Consider the following 26,673-nt stretch of genomic DNA (forward strand, 5'->3'; position numbering starts at 1 on the left):
GCTAATCAGACTCCTTTATCTTGAATAAAGTGTTACACTTAAATATCATTGAGTACATTAATGATATCTGCATTGTTCTGTTCTGTTAACCCTAGGGGGGTTATTGCTGCTCTCCCTGCTCATTCATGACAGGCTGCATGGATGGGCAGGGAGGTTTTTTGCCCAGAACAGAACCATACCGCCAAACCAAACTTTATGCTAAGTATCTATCATTCTGACGATAGTGGTCCTGACAGAATTAGCGTTAGAGCGTTAGTTCTGGCAGGTCACGTGAGTCAAGCTTGCATCAGCTGATTCTCAGCTGATCACATCTACCTACGACACCTATACCTTTCGCCACAGTCAGGACTTAGCTTTCTGATATTCCTTGCTAATCAGACTCCTTTATCTTGAATAAAGTGTTACACTTAAATATCATTGAGTACATTAATGATATCTGCATTGTTCTGTTCTGTTAACCCTAGGGGGGTTATTATTGCTGCTCTCCCTGCTCATTCATGACAGGCTGCATGGATGGGCAGGGAGGTTTTTTGCCCAGAACAGAACCGTACCGCCAAACCAAACTTTATGCTAAGTATCTATCATTCTGACGATAGTGGTCCTGACAGAACCTTACTTGTATCACACTTGACGTGGTTCATTGTTTGCTCATAACTGGAGTCACTTAATCATGCAGATTTATGCTACAAGCTTTTGTAGAATTGTACAGTAAGGAAGTTATTTCCCTTAACCAGGAAATTAACTTTCTTAGAATTGACAAGACAGTTGACCCTGAGAGGTCAGCTAAATATCTACAGCGGATCTAAATATTTATAATTAATTATAACTAGTTATGATTAATTGTTCATATTTCCCCATGAGCTGATTCATTACACTTATTAACATTTAAAATGGCTGTTTCTTTTATAACATATTTAACATTTTAAAATGTAATAAGCATGTAATAATAATCACCTCATTAATTAATTTCATAAAAATTATACACACACACATACAGTATATATATATCTATATATATATATTTAATAATTTAATAATCATTTCATGTAAAAAAAAAAAAAAAGCTAAATTCATTCTTTAAATAAATAGTAAAACCTCAGTTTGTGTGTGTGTGTGTGTGTGTGTGTGGTATCAGACTTTTCACTCTAACTTTACTTATACATACCTATTTAAAGCACAGACTGAACCTAAGTCTTTCGGTATGACATTGCACACACTCACACACTTATGTGCGCTGTAGCATCATCCCAAGAAATGTGAACTTTCCAAGTATCTATATTTATCTATAAACCTGTTGGATTCTCACCTCGGGTGTTAATAAGTTATTCAGGCAGGGCCTTTAAACGACATCCAGACTGTTCTGTTTCTCAACACGACATCTGTGACCTAACAGCTCTAATCATAGAAATGCTTGCCCAGAACAAGAGAACTAGACTTTTATTTCCCACAGGTGGAAAATCAACATAGTACTTTTTGCAGGTATGACAACACTTTGGGGGAAAACATGTTTCCAGTTATATTTGACAGTTCACTCATTGGGAAACACTATGTAACTATAGGTTTTAGAATAACATGCGATGTAATCGAGTCACGTACCATCAAAAGGTGGCCGTAGGAAGTGGGCGTACACAGTTTTGATGGCCACGCCCAGGAAGTTGCTGGCCTCCAACGTGTAATTGCCATTGTTGTGGTGTGTGGGGTTTTTGAACATGAGGCATCCCTCTAGATTGTCCTGGTAGACATCCATCTCTGGACGGACGTATTCAGTCGGCTTGATCTCTTCACCCTTATAGTACCAGCGCAGGGTGGGCAGGGGGTTTGCACGCACTGTGAAGATCATACACGTGTCGTGCCACTTCTGCGGCTCCTCAAACTTAATGATAACAGGAGGAACTGCAGGAGGGAAACAAAATACTTTTTATACAGAGAGGATTAAGTACTTTGTGCCACCATCCAACATAAATCCATAGACCAATGAGCATGGATTATCATAAACCGCATTTATGCATGAGTGGGACTTTGGCCTCTGCGGCCCAGGTGGTCCATACGGATATTTGTTTGATCCGCTATCCTGCCTCTTGGACAGGAAGATCCCAGGTTAACTGCCTGGCTGGTCATCAAGTATTTGGACGAGCGGATGTTTCATGGAATGCAGGCGCAGACCCAAAGGTGGGAAACAACTGCAGCCCATAAACGTTTCCATCATCTTTTCCACCCACCGTATGTTTGACGGTAACTGTCAACAATTATGATGCTGTAAATATGTCAAATGTTCATATTAAACATTCATCAGGGATCAAATCAGTGGTTAATTCATTTCAGGGTGTTTTCACACCTAGTTCGTTTAACGCTTTCAAACGCTCTCGGAGTGGTTCAGCGTGTATATGTGAACAAACCATGTGATCTCAGACCCCCCTAAAAGGACCCAAAAGCCAACCGTACTTAGACCACCTCCGGAGGTGGTCTGAGTACAGTTCGTTTGTGGGTCCGTTTGTGGTTCAATATCTTCGTGACATGCGAAAGCAACGAGATCCCGGTCCGCTTTGCGTTCCGTTTCAACATGTGCACCTGGAGGCTTGCCATACCTGCAGCCATGTTACGTCACTGCTGTAACAACAGAAAAAACTTTTCACCATGGCAGGTCGTGGGGTTGTGTGGTCCCAGGGAGGAGAGTTGTGCACTTATTGAAATTTGGAAAGATGATTACATTAAACGCCAACTCTCCTCAACCCATAAAAACATAAAAGTGTTTATTTCGTCACAAGCAGTCCTGTGGCAAGCAGCAGCAGTTGTTGATAGTGTTGGAAGAAAATTTTATTTTCAGTTGCTATCCTTTTCTCTTCCGTTTTGTCAGATGATTTCCTTTAGTTCTGCTTTGTCTGACTCTTTCTCTGTTTGTCATTTGCTTCAAAATGTGCCACATCCATGTGATGACAACATGTGAAGACGCCATCTTGAATACCCAAAATCCACTGCTGCACAGAAAGCTGGGGTCTGAGTACTTATAAAGTTGTGGTGTGAACCAGAAAGGGTCTGAGATCTCTTCATTGCTGATGAGGACCAAAAAAAGAATTGGGTTCTCTTTTGAGTCCACTAGATTGTGAACACCAAAAGGACTGAGGTCACTTTCGGCTGGTTCCCTTTCTGGTTCACGTTAAGTGAACTGGGTTTGTTTCTTTTAAAACGAATCATATGTGAAAACACCCTCAATGTGTCATTTTTACTTACGTGAATACACATAATTTCTTCTAGAATAAGTAATTTTAAGCTTAAAAATTATAATACAGGACTATTCAAATGTTTGGAGTCTGCATTACTACACCTAAACCTTTTAATTAATTGACATCAAGTATTTTTTTTATTATTCTCCAGTCTCAAAGCCGGAGATTGTGAGAGACAAATAAAGAGAGAGAGAGTGAGAGAGACTGACTGACTTTCTCTTATTTCCACAGATTTTGCCGCTCTAAGCAAATCTTACACGGTCAATAGATATTGAGTGTGGGAAGAATCATGTTACACTGTTGTTGGCCAACACCTTTCAGTATAAATGTAAATACAGATACAAAATCGCAACCTCACATCACGTTGTAATTTTATCTAGCTGTGTTCTTATAAGGTCTTTAATTGCCTTACTTCATTCCAAGTGGGAGGAAACAGCTATTGTTGGATATTGTGTTGTTGTATTGTGTTTTCTAACTGTAGACACAGTTCTTTTTTCATTTTTTTCCATTTAGTTTACTTAATGGCAAAGCATCACAGGCTTACCAGGTGATTCTGACAACAGTTGAATTAACATTTTAATCGCTATATCATTTTATTGTGACACATTGAGAAACATAATTTGAGTTCTCAAATAGTTTTAACAAGGCACAAAAGATGAGCACACTGGTTAGTCTGTTCTGGAGTTAAGATTTATATGCTAGTTTCGTTTAATTAGATAAACCAAAGTTTCAGTTATCCTGTTGTGTTTTTTGGTAGAGTCATGTCTTTATATATGATCCTTGTTTAAGGCAGTGTTTGTCTTTGTTCTCTGCCTTTCATTGTCTTTTTTTGGATTTGTTTGGTTATTGTTACTCAGGGGTAGGATTTATATGTTTGATTAGAGGCATAGTTTCTTTTTGCCAATTTTCATGAGTTGCTTATTGCCTCAGGATTGTTGTTTCTTTCATTTTCTTTTTCATTTGGGACATTATTTTTGCATGCCTGCCCCTATATGGGAAAAATAAACTTCCTGTTTTCTTATCGCTAAAAATGCAATGTGCATTGATTTTTTTCCCAAGTGTAATATAAGGAACAAAACACATTTTAAGTGAACAAAAACTGGAACATTTTCAAGTGTCTGATTCCCGCATACCATTCCCAACACAGAAAATACACCACCTAACTCTGCCACAAAGCAATCACATGTAGTCTGCTCCACACTGAAACATGATAACATTGATAAATCTCTCTAATATTTCACTTACAGCCTTTTTTTCGTGTGAAAAGTCCAGATGAAGAACAGCCCTCGCTTTCATAGATCAATAAACTACACAAATGACGTTCCTACAACACGCTGGGTTGTGTAGAACCTAAGATTTCTTTTTTGTAGGAGTAGGACTGTTTCAGGTGAAGCAATTTATCATTATTTTATAACCAATTTCATTAGCCTCACTGTGATTTTTTTAGAATTTGATTTGACAAAGCAGTCATTTGCACAAATTTGGCTAAATTAAAATACTAATAATTATAAAACAGTGAACTAATGTTAGAAAACACTCTCTGTCTTTCTGTTGATTCCAGACATGCCTTACCCCTCCTTTTTCTCCCTCTCTCTCTCAGTCTTCTATATACAACGCATTCTCTCTGAATCCCCCTTCTGTATCCATCTCTCTCTCTTGATATTATGTTTTAAATATGTCTTACTTATATGCGAAGTATGCATGCTTAAATGTATACATTAGCTTCTCTTGTTTCAAATGTCCCAAATAAGGACATGAATGTTAGGACTACAAGGGTAAAGGAGTTTGTGATGAAACCATGAAGACAGTTCAGCATTCTTCGCAAAAGTCTATTCCTAATATGTCCATGTTTTTCTGTACATGTGGCCATTTTATATAAACACATGTTCTTGGCCAAAGATCCTACGTGTATGTTATTCATATCCTCATTGGTTAAGAGGGTGAAACTCCCCTCGACATATGCCTATATAATATCTGTATTTCTATGAATAAATTGAAGTATTGAGGATACATTTGACTGTGTGTTTCCTTACTTCCCGGCCGTCTATCTACACTTTAAGTAACTGAGAATTCTTCAAGGTGGCAAAGAGAATTTACTGAGGGACCAAATTGTTATTCTTTATTAACAACTAATATTCAAAACAACATTCAAAAGGCAGTGTGTAATTTCTCTGCCTCTAACATCACTAAACGAATCCAAAAAACAAAACAATCCAACCCGATCTCATGAGAAAACCTAAAGGTGGTGATTTTGTATGATTTCATAACATGATTTGTATGGAAAAATTTTTTAGGGAGAAATAAATATGTAAGCATAAAGGGCCACCCCTAAACAGAAGTGACAGTGAGGAGTAAGCAGAACGGACGAAAACATACAAATAAGACTGTCATAAGAATTAGCTACCAATTCACTAAAATGTAAAATAGTTACAAACTGCCGTAAAAGTGTGTTAAAACAATCTGTTGTCAAACAGGTTTCCAGAACACCCTCTCTCTATCTGTCATTGGTCAGTCAGTCAGGTAGCTCCACCCCAAACTCAGATCATTGGCTGAGCCAGTTGCTATGCTGAGGAGGTCAGAATCCTAAAACAAACAGCGATGTTTTGAAAGCATCAAACAGCCACAATATTTACACTTTTGAGCAAAATCAACCGCCACAATGGCTTACTTTTAGGTGCATATATGCTACAATAATAGAAAGTATTTTAATAACAAAAATTACACATTTCACCTCTACCTTGCAATAGCATTGATTCTATGTTTCCCAGAGCCATTTCGATCAATAGTACTTACTACTTCAAAAAAAAAAGAAGCTTTCTGGTGATCCCCTCCCTAAACACCTACCTTTAAAATAAAAGGCAATACAAATTAAGAAACTGAGTTGGAAGCCATGAGGCACAGTAGCAAGTGACAGTAACAAGCTAAAGAGGCAAACAAAGCCAGTTCAGTGAGCTAGACAGAAGCAGAATTGGCACGCTAGAGGCAGTGAGGCTGAATGTAAAGATATTCGAGAGGCAGGGAGCAAGAAAAGAGGCACTTACACTGTACTGAAAGCTGTATTGAGGCATTAGTCATCCCAACTATATTCTCTGCAATGCAGGTCAGCATGAAGCTGTTATCGTCTCTGCTGACGTTGACCAGAGTTAAGTTGATGGAGTGGACATTCGGTGGATATTGATTGGACTGGAAGAGAGAAAGACACAATAGCTTTTGGAAACACAACCAAGCTTGCACAGATTCAACAAATGGTTTATGGTGTAAACCAGTCACTGTAAGGCTCAAGTGAGTCATTTAATAGATCTTAAATTGAGTAAATGCCAAATTAAATTTTAAACAAAACCAGACTGTTAGGGATAGACGTATAGTCCATTTAAAAAGGTAGTTCTGTCAGGACAACTATCGTCAAAGATAACTTACAATTAGCATACATTTTAGGTTGGGGGTATGGTTCTGTTCTGGGCAACACTCCCTGATCATCCATGCAGCTTAGCATAGATAGGAGCAGGGAGAGCATAAATAACCCCCCTAGGATAAACTGAACAGAACCAACATTAATGATTAATGTAGCAGATATCATCAATGTTCTAAGTGATTATTTTATATATCAACATAATTCAGTGGTCTAACTCGAAGAAATATCCAATGCCAAGTCCTGACTGGACGAGAGGAGGAGTTGGGGATGGAGGTGGATGATTAGCTCCTGAGCAAAGCGATAGTTGCTGAACAATGACTGAAAGGACCTTATAAAGGGAATTATGATTGGCGTCGTATTCCTATAGGTAGACGTGGATCAGCTGAGTGTCAGCTGATGCGAGCTTGACTAACGTGACCTGCCAGAACTAACGTTACGCTCCATTACTGGCTATCCAGCTGCAAAAGTCGTGGGGAAGTCGTGGCCTAATGGTTAGAGAGTCGGACTCGTAACCCAAAGGTTGTGGGTTCGAGTCTCGTACCAGCAGGGATTGTAGATTGTAGGTGGGTCACCATACTTGGCCACATGTCACTTCACATTCACTTTTCACTTTCAAAAGCACATATGGCTGGTTTAAACTGGTTTAAGCTTGTTTACTTCCCAACTGTTTTTTTAGCTGGTTTAGACCCATGTTTTCCAAAGTTGTTTGTTCTACTAAATTAAATATGCCATCTACCATTACTAATATCCTTTTTAAGGTACATAAAATGCATGTTGATTGCTAGTCAAAATGCTACAAGCAAAAGTCTGCCTTACTTGGTGTGTGTTAATGGAGTGCAGTCCACCAACAGTCCAGTCCACTTCCGGTACCGGCACTCCTGACCCATTACAGGTGATTGTGACCCTGTCACCTTCTATCACCGTCAGGTTACTGTGACTTACGCTGATTTCCGGCAAATCTTGGTGGGAAATAGACAAGCAGTCATGGTACAACAAAAGGTATTTATGCTTTTTAACATAAATATGTTCAAGTTAATCTAAATAAATGAAATGGCTGAGCTGAGCTCTATTGACAGCATTTGTGGCAAGAATTTCATTATGTCGATTCGATTCGTCCCTTACTTTAAAAATACCTTTTTAAGGTCATTACATTAAAGCACCGGCTATAATTTTACTCAAACAACATCAGGAAACAATTTTACCACACTAGGCTCATGTTAAGATTTACAATTGTTTAAGTTTTAGAGCTACAGTATTCTTTTAAGGAACGTTTTCCACAAAATTAGAAAAATATACACATTTATTTTCTGTGGTAATCAAAATTGCTACAAATGCGGTTGATTCGTTTTTTTTTTAGCCAAAAATGACAATTCTGTCATCATTACTCACTCATGTCAATCCAAACCTGTATGACTTTATGACTTTCTCCCGCAGAACATGAAAGAGAATTTCGAAAAATGTGTTATTGTCCATACAATGAAAATCGGTGGGGTCCAAAACAATTAGACCATTTTGTTGGAAAATATCACTTTAATATAGGGACCAATTCTCACTATTAACTAGTTGTTTATTAGCGTGCATATTATTAACATAATGGCTGTTTATTAGTTCTTATAAAGCACATATTCTTCATGACCATACTCTACATCCCTAATCCTACCTAAACTTATCTTACTAACTATTAATAAGCAGCAAATTAGGAGTTTATTGAGGCAAAAGTCATAGTTAATGGTTTGTTAATAGTGAGAATTGGACCTTAAAATAAAGTGTGGCCATATCTTCTTTCGTGTTCCACAAAAGAAATAAAGTCATACAGGTTTAGAATGGTGAGTAAATGATGACAATTATCATTTTTGGATATACTATCCCTTTATTGAACCCAAGACATTTATTTTATGGTGACCACAATTTAGAGAAAATGTCCCATACCACAATGTGAGATGTTCATGAGCTGTAGAGGGATCTTGGAGACTCCGTTGTTGCAGAACAGCTGCTGGTTATGGAGTCCGGCTTCGCCTCGCTGCTGCCACAGCTGGATCCAACGGATATTGCAGCTGCAGTTAAACACCACTCTTTCCAGTTTCCTGCCACAACACAATAGAGTTCTTAGTGAGGACGCACATCACATGCACACAATGCCAAGAAGGTCCATTTAGAAAACCAGCAGAAAACTAGGTGAAGGACACCGTTATCCTACAAAACATCGACTTTTCCAGCACCCATCAGTCAACCAAGGCCTGGAGAGCTGCTGGCGTGGTTCCATTTTGCAGCCAGAGCGGGTTCTGTGCAAAGGGCTTTGTGTACGAATGCTTTCTGGACTGCAGCCCTTTCCTGGCCATGTCTGTCCAGCTATTCAGCGTGCCAAATTCACCACTGGTGCCCAGGGCGATCACAGTCCCCACAAATGAAGTCAAACAAAACATGAGCTTCTGGATTAAGGCAAAAACTAAGCCGCAAGATGTGATGTAATGTGGCATAATATTTCGGTGCAGTCTAAAATTAATTCTCGCAAAAAATAAGTAAAATTGTCAAGTAAATAAACTGGTCAATTTAAAATGGATAATTTAGTTGATACCTTGGTAACTTAGTTGGACATGAGTGAACTTGACATAAGCGAATCAAAGAATCAACCTGTCTACTAAAGAAAAAATGTCATGACTAGCACATATAACAGCTTTTACTTCAGTCTTAACAAATCATATGTTTATCTAAAGACAGTTTAGGCAATAAAAATAATCACAAAATCTTAAAACATTTTGTCACAGGCACAGTTTTACAAAGAAACAAATGTGGACTTATCTGGACTTATGTAGTGACATAAAATGCATTCAGTGTTTACATTTTATTAGTACTTCTTGGAAATTGAACCAATAACATTGCCGGTGCTAGAGCCACGCATGTAAAAACTATGAAAATGTATGTAAAAGACTGCAAAATAATGCATTAAAAAAAAAACATTCATTTGGCAGATGCTTTCATCTGAAGTGACTTAAAGCATTCAAGGTTACGTTTACTGAAATCTGAACCCATAATATTGGCGTTGATTGAGTGTGAAAGACTGTGAAAGAGAAATGCTTAAATACTTAAAAATATATATTATAATTATTTGCCCGTAAATTTTCTTAATACACCCCTCATTAGCAATAATTTGGACCTTGTGTGCGAGTAAAGCATATTAGGGTTTCTTAAAGGATATTCTCGATGCTCAGTAACATATGGAATTATTGTTGCATACATTTAACTGGACAGACAGAAGGGTGTGAGGTCAAACCCACATAAAACTGGCACTGGATAGCACCTCCACCCACAGCTACCTCACTTGCCCAATGAAGGGCTTCCTTTCAGAACCATCTGTATGCCAATGACTCCAACACCTACTCCCAGTGCAGCTATATCGCTGCAAACAACAACCACCTCTAGCCCTCTCAGTATCGCATTTCACGCTCGTTCAAACAACCTTTGAGCGCAGCCACCCCCACTCCTGCACCAAAAACAGACATCTTCTACATCAACCTCCTCAAAATGTCTAAATGTCAACTCTGACATATCTCCCCACGATCATGAAGGCTCCACTGAGAGTTTAGAGGGTCTTCGACTTCCTGGAAATGTTGAGTCAGGGGCGCCGTTTCCAGTGCTTGAAACTATCCTCTTCCCTGCTTATATCTTCTTCTTTACTGATGTTAAGGGCCAAGCTGAAGGCATCACCGCATCTATCCAGTAAATGTAATGGACAAATGCTCAAGTAGCAAATAAAACAAAGAGGATATTACCAAGTTTAGAAGATTTGAGCTAGATCATGGTTCTCAGTTGTTTTTGAACCCAAGGAGCCCCTTTTGTCCAACACATCATTCATAAATACATAAATTATAATTTTAAAATATATATATATATATTTTTTTTTTATTTTATTTTATTTACAAAACTAATGTATTTTTAAAAAATAAAGTTTTTTTTTTTTCATTTTAACTTTACTAAAATATTGATTTAATAATTAGTTTGATATTTTAATTAAGATTGTATTAATACAATAATTTTAACATTTATTGCCCCCCCCCCTTTAACATTATAAAATAGGCAATTTTTTAAAGGCAAATTATAAAATATAAAATAATACAAATTATAATATAAAAATATAATATAGGAATGGATATATTAGGAGATAGAAAGAATGCATATTTAAAATAAATAAAACACTTTTGAAAACAATGGAGACAGATAAACTAGGAGATGGAATGCATTTTTAATACAACAAATAAAACCGGCAGACAGATTAACTATGAGGTCGAATGCACATTTTTAAATAAAGTAAAATAAAAAGCTAATAAAAAAATAAATAAAACAAATTGATAGATTTCTGCAGTGTAGTCTGTTCAAATGCTCACAAAAAGAATATCACTAAATTAGTCAAATAAAATTGTTCTACTTTTAATATATAACATTAACTTTTAGAATAGTACTTCATAATTAGAATTTTTGTCAGACTAAACTCTAATTTTCCTCCTAATTTACTGATTTAGGAAACTGTATGACAGCTGTTTTTATATTTTTACCTACCATAGTTACTGAGAGCAAAGAACAGTGTGTAATCGCCTTTGTTCCATTTTACACTCACTCCTCGCTGAAAGGGCTTCCAGCCGGCAGGATCCTGCAGCGCTGCGGAAGGTTCCGGATCTGATCTCAGTGGGAGTCTCTCCCCTTTAAGAGTACGAAATATTAAGCCCACAGGATATGTCTCACCTGGCCTGAAGCCTGGAGGAGCATGACGGCCTAAACCTCTGCACGCTCATTCATTCATCAGTTGCTGCGAGTGAGATAACCTTTCTCATTTGCAAGATAGGGTAGGAGATAGAGGCATATGAGCTGAATCCCATGCATATGAAATGGGCTGAACTGTAAGCTCTGGGAAACGGCATTGTTGCTCATTTGCACAAACGAGTGGGGCATTTTTCACGTGAATCTTTTAAACAATTTTGTTGGCACGTTCCACACAAGTACAAGCGCAACCTGCTCGTGCATTTCGAAGCTTTGATGAATAACGATCAAAGGAGAGCCTAAGTAGTTTCTCCACCCTTTAAAACTAAATTAGCATGTCTAATGAGAAGAGTGCATGTTTCCTCTCTTACTAAGCAGTATCATGAACAGTTCATAATGGAGAAAGAACTCACACAACATGCTTAATTTATAGCCCACGTCTTATGATACTCTTGATTAGTGGTTCCAAACTAGTGGGTTACAACTTACAACCCAAAAATGAGCCACAACAGGCCTGTTTTGATGGGTCACAGATAGCAGTAAAAACAGTGCTAAATGCTAACAATAAAATGCAATGAACCATATAATCGTCTAGCTAGGATAATAAAACAAACTGCACAAAGCCTCTCTGAACCAACAAAACACACAAACCTAACCAGCTAAGTTGCAAAAAATTATAACTTAAACCAGTCTATTGAAGTTATAGTTGTTTTTTTTACCAAGTTTAGATTGAGTCTGACCAGCTGACAAGCCTCAATCACCTCTAAAACCATCTACCTGGTTTGGCCATGCAGGTTGAGAGAGCAGCTAACCATATTAGTCTGGTTTACCAGGTACAAAAACTTGGCTAAGTTGGCATTGTTGGTTTGATCTGGTTTAACTTGACTCCTCACCTATGAAAGCTAGTGTTCAGCTTGTTTTCTGGTTTCCCCAATGTGGACAAGCTGGTCTTTAGCTGGTTTAGGTGGTCACTCAGTCTGACCAGCTGACAAGTGTCAAAAACTCCTCTAAAACTATCTAAATAGACCAGCCTAACTGGTTTGGCCAGGCTAATGGACGAGTTAACCATAATTTCCATCTAAAGATGGTATTGGTGGTTTTATTTGGTTTAACTGGTCTCCCAATATGGCCAAGCTGGCCTTTAGCTGGTTTAAGTGGTCACCCAGTCTGACCAGCTGACAAGTGTCAAAAACTCCTCTAAAACTATCTAAATAGACCAGCCTAACTGGTTTGGCCAGGCTAATGGACGAGTTAACCATAATTTCCATCTAAAGATGGTATTGGTGGTTTTATTTGGTTTAACTGGTCTCCCAATATGGCCAAGCTGGCCTTTAGCTGGTTTAAGTGGTCACCCAGTCTGACCAGCTGACAAGTGTCAAAAACTCCTCTAAAACTATCTAAATAGACCAGCCTAACTGGTTTGGCCAGGCTAATGGACGAGTTAACCATAATTTCCATCTAAAGATGGTATTGGTGGTTTTATTTGGTTTAACTGGTCTCCCAATATGGCCAAGCTGGCCTTTAGCTGGTTTAAGTGGTCACCCAGTCTGACCAGCTGACAAGTGTCAAAAACTCCTCTAAAACTATCTAAATAGACCAGCCTAAGGGACCAGTTAACCATAAAATGTAACTAAAGATGGTATTGCTGGATTTATTTGGTTTAACTGGTCTCCCAATATGGCCAAACTGTTCTTTAGCTGGTTTAGGTGGTCACCCAGTCAAAAGTCCTTCTAAAACATCTAATTAGACCAGCCTAACTGTTTTGGCCAGGCTAAGGGACCAGTTAACCATAAAATTCAACTAAAGATGGTATTGCTGGTTTTATTTGGTTTGACCGGGTCTGTTTTAGAGGAGTTTTTGACACTTGCCAGCTGGTCAGACTGGATGACCACCTAAACCAGCAAAAACTAGCTTGGCCATGTCTAGAAAACAAGCTGATCACCGTTGGTTGAAGTTAGTCTTCAACTAAAGATAACACCTTTAGTTGGCCAAGCTAGCTGGTTTCTCAACCAGACCAGCTGAAAGTGTCTAAAATCTCAAATCAGATGAGCCTATCCAACTAGTTTAAGCTATTTTTCCAGTAGGCAAAGCTTCTATGCTCTTGTTATGAGAGCTAATTCACAGCTACCGAGAGCTTAACTATTTTCAAACCTTGCAAACTTGAATAAAATATCAAATTAACCTTTCAAAAGGTCAAGGTGACTGCTAGCTGGGGAAGAAAAGGAAAAACACAAGGGACGTTGATGCATCAAGCCTGGGTGCTTAAAAAATGCCCAAATAATGTGGTCTAAAGTACATCCGCATCGCTGATATGCATTATGCATGCACTTTCGCACCCGCACGCAGCCAAACGAAGGGACGCCATTGAATAAATCCACTGGAGCATCGAACGGTGGGTCGGGAATGCACATACTGATAAACAAATGGGAATATACACACATCTCACGCCTTAATGAAAAGCACCACCGCAATAGAGGTGACAAACAGTGGTTAGCTTCCTAGGTAAGACAGAGACTATAATTGAGCCTTTATCATATGAATCAATTCAAAAGCACTCCAAAAAAGGCATTATTCATTCATCCTTTCATAAATTGTTCATCCGCATAAAGTAGCACGCACAACACGAGCAGAATTTATACATAAATAATCAGAAGATTGCGTTAGCGTATGTTCAGGGAGCTCTCAAGACATGCTGTGTAAATGTCAGCTATGCATTGCAGATGAGTTAGCCCATACGTACTAACTCAACTAACGCTCTCCCTGGAAACACTTTTCCATTAAGAAGGAACCTGGAGGACGTGAAAGACGACATAATACAGATTTAATGACAATTGAGAAATACACCTGCTGCATGCTGACTTATTTCGGGACTGGTTAGATTTAGACTCGAAACAAAGGGAAGCAAGTAAGCAAATGCAAGGTTAAAGCCAGCGAGTGCAAGTGAAGTGTAGAGGGCAGCTGGGTACACCTGTAATGTTGCAGAGCACTTTGCCTTAAGACAAAATGGCCTGACAGAACCAGGCTTTAGCGCTAGGACTGGATGTAGACCGACAGACCCATTCAGATTCATTATATGGTGGCAATAAAAGGTTAAGCTAGGAGATACGGCTCTGATGGGGTGCTCTACCGTTTCAAGCTGCTGGGGTCATGCATTGTGACATATCACAGTGGGCAGCAGTTTAAGCTCCAGCCATTGAGGTCCTAACCTGGGCGTCTAATGCTTTCAGAGAAGACGATTCTATCCACATGCACATGACTAAATTCAATTTGGGCCAGTGCATATGCCAGCCGCATTTACTTATAATAAAAATTATTAAAATAAATACATAAAAAATTAAATGCATAGATTAATATATAAAAATAAGAATATTGATGATAATAAAAATGTTTTACAGTACATAAAGGAACAAATAAGACAAAGTAGAATAAGGCATTTGAAAAAATATTTTTAATAATAAAATAGTATCCATTTAAGTATTAAACTATACAATACAAATATAATAATAATAATAATAACAACAACAAGAGGAAGAAGAAGAATACATGACTTGCACAATTGGTGGCTGACTAAATACTTTTTTCCCCCACTGTATATATATTAGTGGTGTCAAAATTAGCGCGTTAACGCAGGCGATAATTTTTTTTCTTGACAAGAAGTGCATTTATTCAGTGGCAGAATGACTGAGAACAGGAGACGTTTCAGACACGCGTTCCACTTTACTTCAGCGCCAGGCGCGAGTCAAGCGAGCGCAGAAGCGGTACTGTGCTCAGAGAGCAAGCTCTTCTATTGCATGCACAAAGGCGCCGGCGCACGCTGTAGCATGTATCCTTTCATATCAAAGTGCGAAATAAACTACGCGCATGCAATGTCGTGGTCAATTAAGTCATGAAGTTACCAAAAAAGGCGATTAAAGCTGCCTTAAAACTGAGCACGCATGTAATATATTTTATATGAGTCACATTTAAGAACATGTCTCTGAAATGGTTTTCAAAACCATCCTGGAGCAGCCCAACACCGTCCGTCTCACTCATCTAACACACCCCATTTAACTTGTCAGCTCATTAAGAGAGACTTTAAAGGGGTCATATGATGCAAATGCGGAGTTTTGCGCATCGTGTGTGTGTGTGTGCGTGCGTGCATGTGTGCGTGCGCGCGTGTGTGTGTGTGAGAGAGAGAGAGAAAGAGAGAGATCACAGTGGAGTCAGCTGTCTTAACAAACTCAGCTGCAAACACATACCAGCTTCATCACTGTGTCTGTCACACGACTCTGTTCCCCTTTCGGGCTCTGTCTTTACGTTTATTTTGAAAGATGTAGCTCGCGATTATGGTAAGGGGCGTTACATTTCCGACGAGTGCTTGCGGTGTTCGGCCAATCACAATGCACTGGGTCAGCTGGCCAATCACAGCAGACTGCGCTTGTCGGAAGGAGGGACTTTGTAGAAAACGAAGCGTTTGAGAGAGGCGGGGCATAGAGTACCAACAATAATGTACAGTATTTGAAAAATAATGTGTTTTTTGAACATTAAAGCATGTCAACATATTCTGTTTCACCAAATACAGAAAATAATGATCTTTTAAAAAGCATCATATGACCCCTTTAAGACCTGAAGTGGGTCAGAAAAGGTAAAAAGAGTAGGGATGCACGATATATCGGCCACCATATCGGTATCGGCCGATAAATGCTAATTTTTTCTGTTATCGGTATCGGCCTGATAAGAAAATTTGGCCGATATCTTAAAGCCGATAAATAATGCATTATTTCCTTCAGAGACACTTCAGATGCGCGCTGTTCGTTTGCAGCCTTTTGTGCAATTGTACGTTGTAATATTGTGTTTATTTGATGTATATCTGATTTATCTCATATAGAATGCGTTTGGTTAAGTTAAAAAGAGCGCTTCAGTTTACCGGTGATCATCTTTAGCTCAGCACACGCAGCTCAAACAGCAGTGCACAACATTAATAACTATGATTGGGAATGTCATGTATATAACATTCTAATGAGAACATTATTATAATAAAACATTGTGAATTCTTTGGGTTTAGTTGCCGTGTTTCAGCGCGTTGATATGGGAAGAGCGCATCCACAACAGGATCACACATTCTGACTATAGCACGCAATAACTGCGTCATTTTGTACATATATAAGTTGTAATATTATGTTTATGTTGTATTAATATTAATCTCAGGATGCATTTCCTTGAGTTAAATAAGCTGCCAGCAAAACGCTTCAGTTTACCGTGTTCATTCAGCTCTTCAGCTTCAGCTTGAGCTGCAGCTCAATGGCTGCTATTTAAAACAGTGGTATTCATTTGTTACTTTTTCAAAATCATTGATATATTATTAATAACAACAGCCACTTGTATTTTTCTCTTATTATTTTCATCAACAATATGGTTTAGTAATTAAAATCATTTAATTATTGTCCGTGCAGAGGCTATTCTGTTTTATTGATCTGTGGCGCATTCATTTTGATTCTTTACACGTGTAATGATGTCCAGTGACTTGTTTGCATTATTTATGCATTATTTTATTTATTTGTAAGACTTTTTTATGACTAAATTTGGTAATGGGAAAGTAAAAATATTTTTAAAACGTACACCGTTCAAACTAGGCTGCTTATGTTGAAGTGTTTGGGATGTGGCTTTTAATGATGAGACCTTTTTTGTAATCAGGCTCTCAAAAAGTATATAAAAATTTGGATATAGATTTATCGGCCAACATATCGGTTATCGGCTTTCAAAAATAAAGAATAATCGGTTATTGGTATCGGCCAAAATTTTCATATCGGTGCATCCCTAAAAAAGAGAGAGAAAATATGATGCGTGTCAGATCCGCGTCGCGTTCAGCAGCGGCAGCTCTTAAAGAAATTACAGCCAAAATAACCTAATAACCAGCTGCTGTGGTGTTTATTAATCAAAGGACAAAGAAAAAAAGACGAAAAAAAGAACTTCTATAGCTTTAAGGATTCATCTACATTTAATTTAGAATTTAGTGTTTAATAACTTCAATTTCAATTTCTGTATATTTCTGCTGAAGGGCACAGGTAAATATGACATTTATTATAATGGGTTTAATGTGAAGATTGTTTTAAGTTCACTTAAATTAGAAGTTATTATTTAAAGTCTAATTAATGTTAAAATTGATAGCTCTCAATTACACTGTAATGTTGAACATTCTGACTATAGCATGCAATAACTGCGTCATTTGTCATTTCATATATAAGTTGTAATATTATGTTTATGTTGTATTAATATTAATCTCAGGATGCATTTCCTTGAGTTAAATAAGCTGCCAGCAAAACGCTTCAGTTTACCGTGTTCATTCAGCTCTTCAGCTTCAGCTTGAGCTGCAGCTCAATGGCTGCTATTTAAAACAGTGGTATTAATTTGTTACTTTTTCAAAATCATTGATATATTATTAATAACAACAACCACTTGTATTTTTCTCTTATTATTTTCATCAACAATATGGTTTAGTACTTAAAATCATTTAATTATTGTCCGTGCAGAGGCTATTCCGTTTTATTGATCTGTGGCGCATTCATTTTGATTCTTTACATGTGTAATGATGTCCAGTGACTTGTTTGCATTATTTATGCATAATTTTATTTATTTGTAAGGCTTTTTTATGACTAAATTTGGTAATGGGAGAGTAAAAATATTTTTAAAACGTACACCGTTCAAACTAGGCTGCTTATGTTGAAGTGTTTGGGATGTGGCTTTTAATGATGAGACCTTTTTTGTAATCAGGCTCTCAAAAAGTATATAACAATTTGGATATAGATTTATCGGCCAACATATCGGTTATCGGCTTTCAAAAATAAAGAATAATCGGTTATTGGTATCGGCCAAAATTTTCATATCGGTGCATCCCTAAAAAAGAGAGAGAAAATATGATGCGTGTCAGATCCGCGTCGCGTTCAGCAGCGGCAGCTCTTAAAGAAATTACAGCCAAAATAACCTAATAACCAGCTGCTGTGGTGTTTATTAATCAAAGGACAAAGAAAAAAAGACGAAAAAAAGAACTTCTATAGCTTTAAGGATTCATCTACATTTAATTTAGAATTTAGTGTTTAATAACTTCAATTTCAATTTCTGTATATTTCTGCTGAAGGGCACAGGTAAATATGACATTTATTATAATGGGTTTAATGTGAAGATTGTTTTAAGTTCACTTAAATTAGAAGTTATTATTTAAAGTCTAATTAATGTTAAAATTGATAGCTCTCAATTACACTGTAATGTTGAATGGCTATAGTCAATGGTTAAATACTAGGGGGGGGGGCAATTTTATAGAGAAATCAGTATTGGTATCATTGATACTGTCCTTCAGTCATAAAAAATGCCATTAAACAAATATTTAAAACATATACTGTCTTTATGTTGTTTGTACATTAATTTGAAGATTGAATGTGAAATTATTGCAATAGAAAAGTATATTTAAAAACTTAAGTGTTAAGTGGGATTAATCGGGATTAATTTCAGAAAAATGTGTGATTAATTAGTTACTTTTAAGGGTCTGAATACTTAGGACCATGTGATATTTCAGTTTTTCTTTTTTAATAAATCTGCAAAATTGTCAACAATTCTGTGTTTTTCTGTCAATATGGGGTGCTGTGTGTACATTAATGAGGAAAAAAAATAACTTAAATGATTTTAGCAAATGGCTGCAATATAACAAAGAGTGAAAAATTTAAGGGGGTCTGAATACTTTCCGTACCCACTGTATATATATATATATAAACCTAACAATAATAATTAAAAAAAATAATTGTGTAAAAATCAATAAAAAATTATAAAAAGACAACAAGAATATTTAGATACAGTATATAAAGCCAAGCAGGTAAGAAAAAATAAAACATCAAAACAAGGAAATAGTAATTTAAAGATAATATAATAATTTAAACTTTAATAATAATAACAATAATAATAAAAATAATACATCTATTAAAATATTAATTTATAAATATAAACCAAACAATAATAATTTTTTTATATAAAAATAAATAGATAATATATAAAAATAATAAAAAAGACAACTAGAATGTTTATATATATATATAGTATATCAAGTAAAACAATGCAATTTTAAAATAAAAAAAATAATAAATGTTTTAAAGATTGTATTATTATTATTATTATTATTATTATTTTCTTTTCAGTGGTATCCGAAATATGTTTATAAACTGAAATATGTATATAAATACATTTCAGATGTAATTTAGACTAAACATATCCCCACTACTGTTTCCAAATGAGCCAATTAGTGTCCAAAAAAAGGAATAAGCTTAGGGCAGTGCTGTCTGAAACACTTTAGCAGACAATTCTATAAACCAAATTGGGTGTCAAATAAGTGACATCCAAAATGTGCAGTGTTGAGGGTCATTACTTTATATTAAGAGCAGTGAATGTGAAAGAGAAATTTCCCATTCCAGCTTGCGCGTGTATGTGTGGTAACAGATCGAAACCCACAACTGCTGGCAGGAAGACGAAGCCCCATGCAGCAGATATTAGGGTTCTCTCTCCAAGCTCTCATTACCGTTCCTGTGATGCTCCGAGTCATTCTTACAGGGATTAAATTGGCTTTCCTGCATCGTTGGCCTGATCCCATATGAGGGGGGCATTGTTTAATCATATTATAATTAAAGTTTTAAGTCCCTCTAGTCATCACAACCTAATTATCAATCAAACAGGGTGTCACATACAATCACACGGTACCTGATTGAGGGCAGAAACGAAAGAAAAAAGACAGACTGTTTGCTCAACTCTCCATTAAAAGACAATGAATGCCATTTCATGGCTAACTTTTTCAAACAAAACTGTGGATTAATTCTCCCGCAGACAAACTGTGGAGAAAAGCGAAGTGATATTTGTAGGGCTCTCACACCTTCTGCATCATTACCCTCGCAATATGGCTGCACTGCCAGCTTCAAAGTATGGAAATCCACATTCGTCTCAATCCATATGGATTTTCTGGATGTGCTCCAAACAGCAGGTATCATTTCCCGACCTGCACTTCTCCACCACATCTCGGGACTGACTCTATTACCGTTTATGCTGGCAGAAGGCAGTTTCCATTAAGCATCTTTGGTGTTTTTCATAAGCTCCGGACGGGAAGCTGTCAGCGGGCGGTGGGAGCGACGGGAGTGATAAAGACTCGTCATTGACCACAGCTCTAAATGACACACGTCAATATGGATTGGACGGGAGCGAAACATGCAGCGCTGCTCTGTCAGGCATGAGTTGTGTTTGCACAACAGAGAGCGAGAGAAGGCCAGCGACAGAGATTGATGGTGTTCCGCCGTGACCCGAGAAAAGCGTGAGTGACACTGAAATATGCCCACGAGTGGGTAGGGAAGTATGAGATTGTGTTAGCCAATGCCCTGGTGACATCAGATAGCAATAGACATGCGGCTAACTTCTATTTTCTGGGATGGAAAACTCTGAAAAATGGCAGGCAAGTAGTTTACTACTGGCTGAGTGATATATTGAATTTTCGAAATCAATCAATCATTACATAGACATACTACTGTTCAAAAGTTTAGATTCAGTAAGAGTTTTTTTCTCATGGTTTATACATTTATAATGTGTGAGAAAAATATTGTATTTTTAAATAAAAAAATGAATATGTGAAAAGGTAAAAAATGATAAATGCATGTAAATTGTGTAATTAAATCTTATATACAATTCCTATATACTGTATCTATATTCTTGATACACTGCAAGTCGAAAGTTTGGAATAATTAGCATTTTTAATGCTGAAAGAAGAAGAATCTATCTATCAAAGCTGGAAGTAAACTGTTTCAAGATTTTGATATAGCATTTTTTCCCTGAGCAGTAATTTAATATAACAAATGTAAATTTTTATCTAACATTTGGCATATAATTTTACCTTTTTTGTATTAAATTAATTAAATTAAATTATTATTATAATCAGATTATAATTAATTATAATTAGATTAAATTAATTAATCTATCTACTGTATATCTATCTATATATTTATCTATCTATCTATCTATCTATCTATATATATAGATATATATATATACATTTTTAATCTACTTGATATGATATAGACACATTATCAATGTTTAATGTGTATACATACTCTATCACCCAGCCCTACTAATCTGAACCACTTCCTCACACTTCTTTCTGCTCTGGTTACCCACAATCCTTTGCATTCAGAATTCCATTGAAAATCCATATTTCATAGAAATATATTGCCCCCATCAGTCCTGTATTAACATCTTGATATGAAACGCATTAAGCAAATTGTGAAAAATTTACATTGATATTGTAATAGATACATGGCACAGAAATACTGAATAAATGTTTTCACTGTTTTAACGGAATTGCATTAAATAGTAACTAATCACCGGGGTAAGTGGGAAGTAATAATCAATACAGGGGGACATCATTACCAGTGCATGAACATTTTGCCAGGCATCAGTCATGCTCCTCTCTAGTTCTCTGCTGAGCTTATTATCTTCATCTTCTGAGTGATTACTTCAGGCTAACAATCAATATGAAAGCATCGTCCCTATTATTCCACACATAAAGGGCCAAACACCACAAAAGAGAGAGAGAGTGACAGAGCGAGAGAGAGAAAGAGAAAAACAGAAGGCAAGAAAGAGGTAGCTTGCATTTGCCACTTTGAAACGGTTGATCATTTGAGATTTTCAGATTTTCAAAGCAATAAAATCAGTGACATCAACCGACAATCCCATGTTTTTATTTAATTTATGAATATATATATTAATACAGTGTGAAAATTATGAAAAGCAATAATTATTAGTATAATAAATAAATAAATGTGTACATTATTATACCATTTGTGCAACTATTTTAATAATAAAAAATGTATAATTAATATAATGGGAAAATTATAAAAAACAACAAAGAAAAAATTTAGAATGCAAAATATATAGCAAAATATATTGAAAGAAAAAATATAATGCAAATGAAAAATCTAAATATCAAAATCAATATTGAAAACTTAAAATATATACAAAATGATGCATCAACAGCAGTGTGGTTACTTATATGAAATAATAATAAAAATAATAATAAATTAATTAAAAAGTTAATCAGTAATGGCCTCTGAACTGTACTGATTATTTCTACCAACAAATTAACTACAGATATGAAAAAAAATAAATAAATAAATAAAATAATAATAATAAAAATATATATATATATATATATATACTATACACAATGTGGCATATTAACCCTAATTTGCTATAGCCAATTCTTAAGGTTAATGTCTGAACATAGTTCATTAATATTCTTCCATTTTTTTCCCCCATAATCTGCAATTCTACTATGAACTGTAAATCTCAATACTGTTTCTAGGAACTTATTTTTTCTGCAACTGAAGTATATAGCCATGCACTTTGGCATACCGATTACTTTTTAGCTTATGAATTGCTTAAGGTTTATTTTCACTGGGGAAGCTTTCAGAGTGCAGGTACGCAGGTCTGTGTTCTTCAGAGCAGCATGTTACTTTAAACGGCCAGGAAATTACTGAGAGATTTCTGTCAAGCATCTCTGTTCTCCTCTCACACTTTCACTAGATAGTACACAAAAGCTTGGCCTTGTCTCGATAGAGAGCACCGTGCTGGTGTGGTCTGACATCTGAAAAGACAAGATCACGTGTAGTCATTGAAACAAGTGGGGCCAGAGATCAACGCAAGAGACAAGAGTACCTCTATACCCGCTAAATTCGTCCAGCTCGGTTTAAAAACTGTCAAAACACTTCCTTCTCAGTCCTATCCTGCTGTTATATTGTGAAAAATCACAGCTTTTTGTCATTTGACAGACATTTTGTTGAGTTTCCCACTAAATGCAGTATAGATATGCAGTTTTTTCTACTGTGATGCTAATTAGTATGTTTCGTCTGTACGATGTTAAACAAGCCATCTTATTTAAAGCGTCACAAGTGCTGCCAGGTTCTGATAGGAATCAGAAACATTTGTAGGAAGTAAAAGGAACTGTGAAAAAAATGGATTCTCAGCAATATTGCCAAGTTCTGTTTAACACTCCCAAGACTAATGAATATATGCATTTTAATCTTTTTCCACATGCATAATGACTTAAGCATCCTTATAAACCGAGGATTAATTTACGATCTCCCTCCACAATGTGTCACCAGACTTAACAGTTTTTTCCCAATCAGTAATCCCATTAAGTTGCAGACAAGTGCGTTGCAGACAATGAATTGCTTAAGGTTTATTTTCACTGGGGAAGCTTTCAGAGTGCAGGTACGCAGGTCTGTGTTCTTCAGAGCAGCATGTTACTTTAAACGGCCAGGAAATTACTGAGAGATTTCTGTCAAGCATCTCTGTTCTCCTCTCACACTTTCACTAGATAGTACACAAAAGCTTGGCCTTGTCTCGATAGAGAGCACCGTGTTGGTGTGGTCTGACATCTGAAAAGACAAGATCACGTGTAGTCATTGAAACAAGTGGGGCCAGAGATCAACGCAAGAGACAAGAGTACCTCTATACCCGCTAAATTCGTCCAGCTCGGTTTAAAAACTGTCAAAACACTTCCTTCTCAGTCCTATCCTGCTGTTATATTGTGAAAAATCACAGCTTTTTGTAATTTGACAGACATTTTGTTGAGTTTCCCACTAAATGCAGTATAGATATGCAGTTTTTTCTACTGTGATGCTAATTAGTATGTTTCGTCTGTACGATGTTAAACAAGCCATCTTATTTAAAGCGTCACAAGTGCTGCCAGGTTCTGATAGGAATCAGAAACATTTGTAGGAAGTAAAAGGAACTGTGAAAAAAATGGATTCTCAGCAATATTGCCAAGTTCTGTTTAACACTCCCAAGACTAATGAATATATGCATTTTAATCTTTTTCCACATGCATAATGACTTAAGCATCCTTATAAACCGAGGATTAATTTACGATCTCCCTCCACAATGTGTCACCAGACTTAACAGTTTTTTCCCAATCAGTAATCCCATTAAGTTGCAGACAAACAAGACGAGTGAGTATGTGCGCTGGTTCTTCGCCGCCCTTTGCCGTGTCGTGTTAGACAGGGACTTAAAAGTGAACCCAAACCAGAATCTGTACCTGCACGTTAAATTGGCATTGGTTGGATTGCAGGGCAAGGCTCCGTTCAGCAAATGGACATCACCTGCAGTGCAATCACTACTAAACTAGGCACCGATTTGGCAGGCTTGCGTCGAGGGAGGTCAGAGGGAGGTAATTTTTCTCCAGAATAAAATAATTAATAATAATAATTCCTTACATTTATATTTAAAAGATTGGATGACCAATAATTTTCTCCTATTAAATTCGGATAAGACAGAGATATTACTTATTGGACCAAAATACAGTACACAGAATCTCTTGGATTACAATTTGCAACTAGGCGGATGTACGGTTACTTCCTCTACAGTCAAAAATCTGGGTGTTATATTAGATAGCAAATTGTCTTTTGAAAATCATATTTCCCATGTTACAAAAACAGCATTCTTCCATCATATAAACATTGCCAAGTTACGAAACATGTTACCTGTTTCTGATGCAGAAAAGCTAGTTCATGTATTCATGACCTCTAGACTGGACTATTGTAATGCACTGCTAGGTGGTTGTCCTGCATCTTCAATAAACAAGCTACAGGTAGTCCAAAATGCAGCGGCTAGAGTCCTTACCAGGTCAAGAAAATATGATCATATCACTGTTTTTGCCACGGGATTGACATTACATTGACTTAAAAACCCACTTTGTCACTCAATACTCCATGATTTAATAATTTGCCGCAATAATATATTTTAATTATCTTTATATCAAGACAAATATTTAAATATACATCTGACAGTAATTAATTTCATAAATCAATCATAATAACGTAATACAATCTTTTGGGGGGGATTTAAAAGCAATCTCTACAATTTCTCTTCAGAAGTTGTATTTTTAAATGAAATTGGCACATGGAGGCACTTACTGTATGTATTTATTTCATATTCTAATTCGAACCCTGATAATTAGCATACTCTCATCAATTGTTTACATCACAACTTTTTATCCAGGCAATTAAAGCCCATATAAGGTAATTCCTTCATCCTGGAAAACATAATTAGTTATATTATTGAACTACTTGGCTGATTGACAACACTGGGCTTGTTAAATAATCTGATTTAACTGTTAACCGGCTCTGGCTGAAAACCAAATTGCAGTGTTTTGTTTAATTTCTTATTTTGTCATGCATTTCAGACAGCTGTAAATGTGGGAAATAAATGCCTTAAAACAGACTCTCCCCGCATCGTGTTTACTGTCACTATTACTCTTAGTCCTTTTTTTTAACAGTGATGATCCTTCCAGCGATGAGCCAGACATGAAGTTCGTGTCTGCGGTAGCCGCTTTATACAGACGGAGATTAGAGAAAGGTCAACAGAATAAAACGGATTGATGGCACTCACAGCTGCTAGCCGAGAGGCTGAAAGCGGCGGCTGAGTGACGGAGTCTGCGGACTGTGGCGAATACGCTTTTGTGCTTTGGCTGTAAATAGGCTTGTATCATATCATCATCCTCCGAGTGGGTACAGAAGATTTACCATTTGTCGCCTCGGTCGCTCTTGAAAGCGCTCAGAAACAAGGGGCTATAGGTTCTGCACCGCTAACCAGCTATTGTATCTTCAGGTAAAGGTAAAAAGATGAAAAGTGAGGTAAAACCAGCTGTTCTTAACTAGTTTTGTTGTTATTGAATATAAGGGCATGTCACATCTAGCATCTGGCTAATTTGGTAAGGTCAGCAGTTCTTAGCTAGTTTTGTAGTTCCTCTTCAGGAACTCGAGCTGCGTCGGAAATGCTAGGGGAACGCCTTCTGTGACCACACTCTGAATAATATGTGAAATCAGTCCAATAGCTGAGCGGGACGTCACGGGCGGGTGACGTCATGACCAGGAAGCTATAAAAGCATGTGCGGCAGAGCCAGCGTCAGCTTTCTGTCATTCAGCGAAGCGCTCTGTGTGTGTCAGTCATATTTATTGTTGTCTGTTAATTGTGAAAGTCTATAAGCTCCAGCTATGTCTAAGCATTTCAAGGGCGAGAGCAAGCCATGTTGTAGGTTGTGTGTTCCTCCCTGCCCAAAGAAAACGTTATATCACGAGTGGGGATACACACAGCCTGTGCGTGGTTTGCTTGGGAGCGAAGCACAGTTGTTACTGCCTTGCTTCGCTCTCAGAGGGCTCTCTTTGAGGTGGGAGCTTTCACTAGCGTTCCTCGCGGTGCCGGCCCCGCTTTCGGTGAGGCGGAGCGGCGGCT

The 26,673-nt window shown here is 37.0% G+C and overlaps 1 protein-coding gene across 1 annotated transcript in view; it reads right to left on the minus strand.

Moving 5' to 3' along the window:
• LOC107581857 (NT-3 growth factor receptor-like) overlaps positions 1–26,673 on the minus strand; it is a 182,064-nt gene that overhangs the window by 137,057 nt on the left and 18,334 nt on the right. Inside the window, exons 3-6 of the mRNA XM_016267528.1 lie at positions 8,563–8,717; positions 7,450–7,592; positions 6,263–6,404; positions 1,597–1,893 (exon numbers count right to left, since the gene is read on the minus strand). Coding sequence (XP_016123014.1) covers positions 1,597–1,893; positions 6,263–6,404; positions 7,450–7,592; positions 8,563–8,717 — 737 coding nt within the window. The remainder of the gene's footprint in view (positions 1–1,596; positions 1,894–6,262; positions 6,405–7,449; positions 7,593–8,562; positions 8,718–26,673) is intronic.

The sequence above is a fragment of the Sinocyclocheilus grahami genome, unplaced genomic scaffold (assembly GCF_001515645.1).
Source record: "Sinocyclocheilus grahami isolate Dianchi unplaced genomic scaffold, SAMN03320097.WGS_v1.1 scaffold38.1, whole genome shotgun sequence".
Taxonomy (NCBI): domain Eukaryota; kingdom Metazoa; phylum Chordata; class Actinopteri; order Cypriniformes; family Cyprinidae; genus Sinocyclocheilus; species Sinocyclocheilus grahami.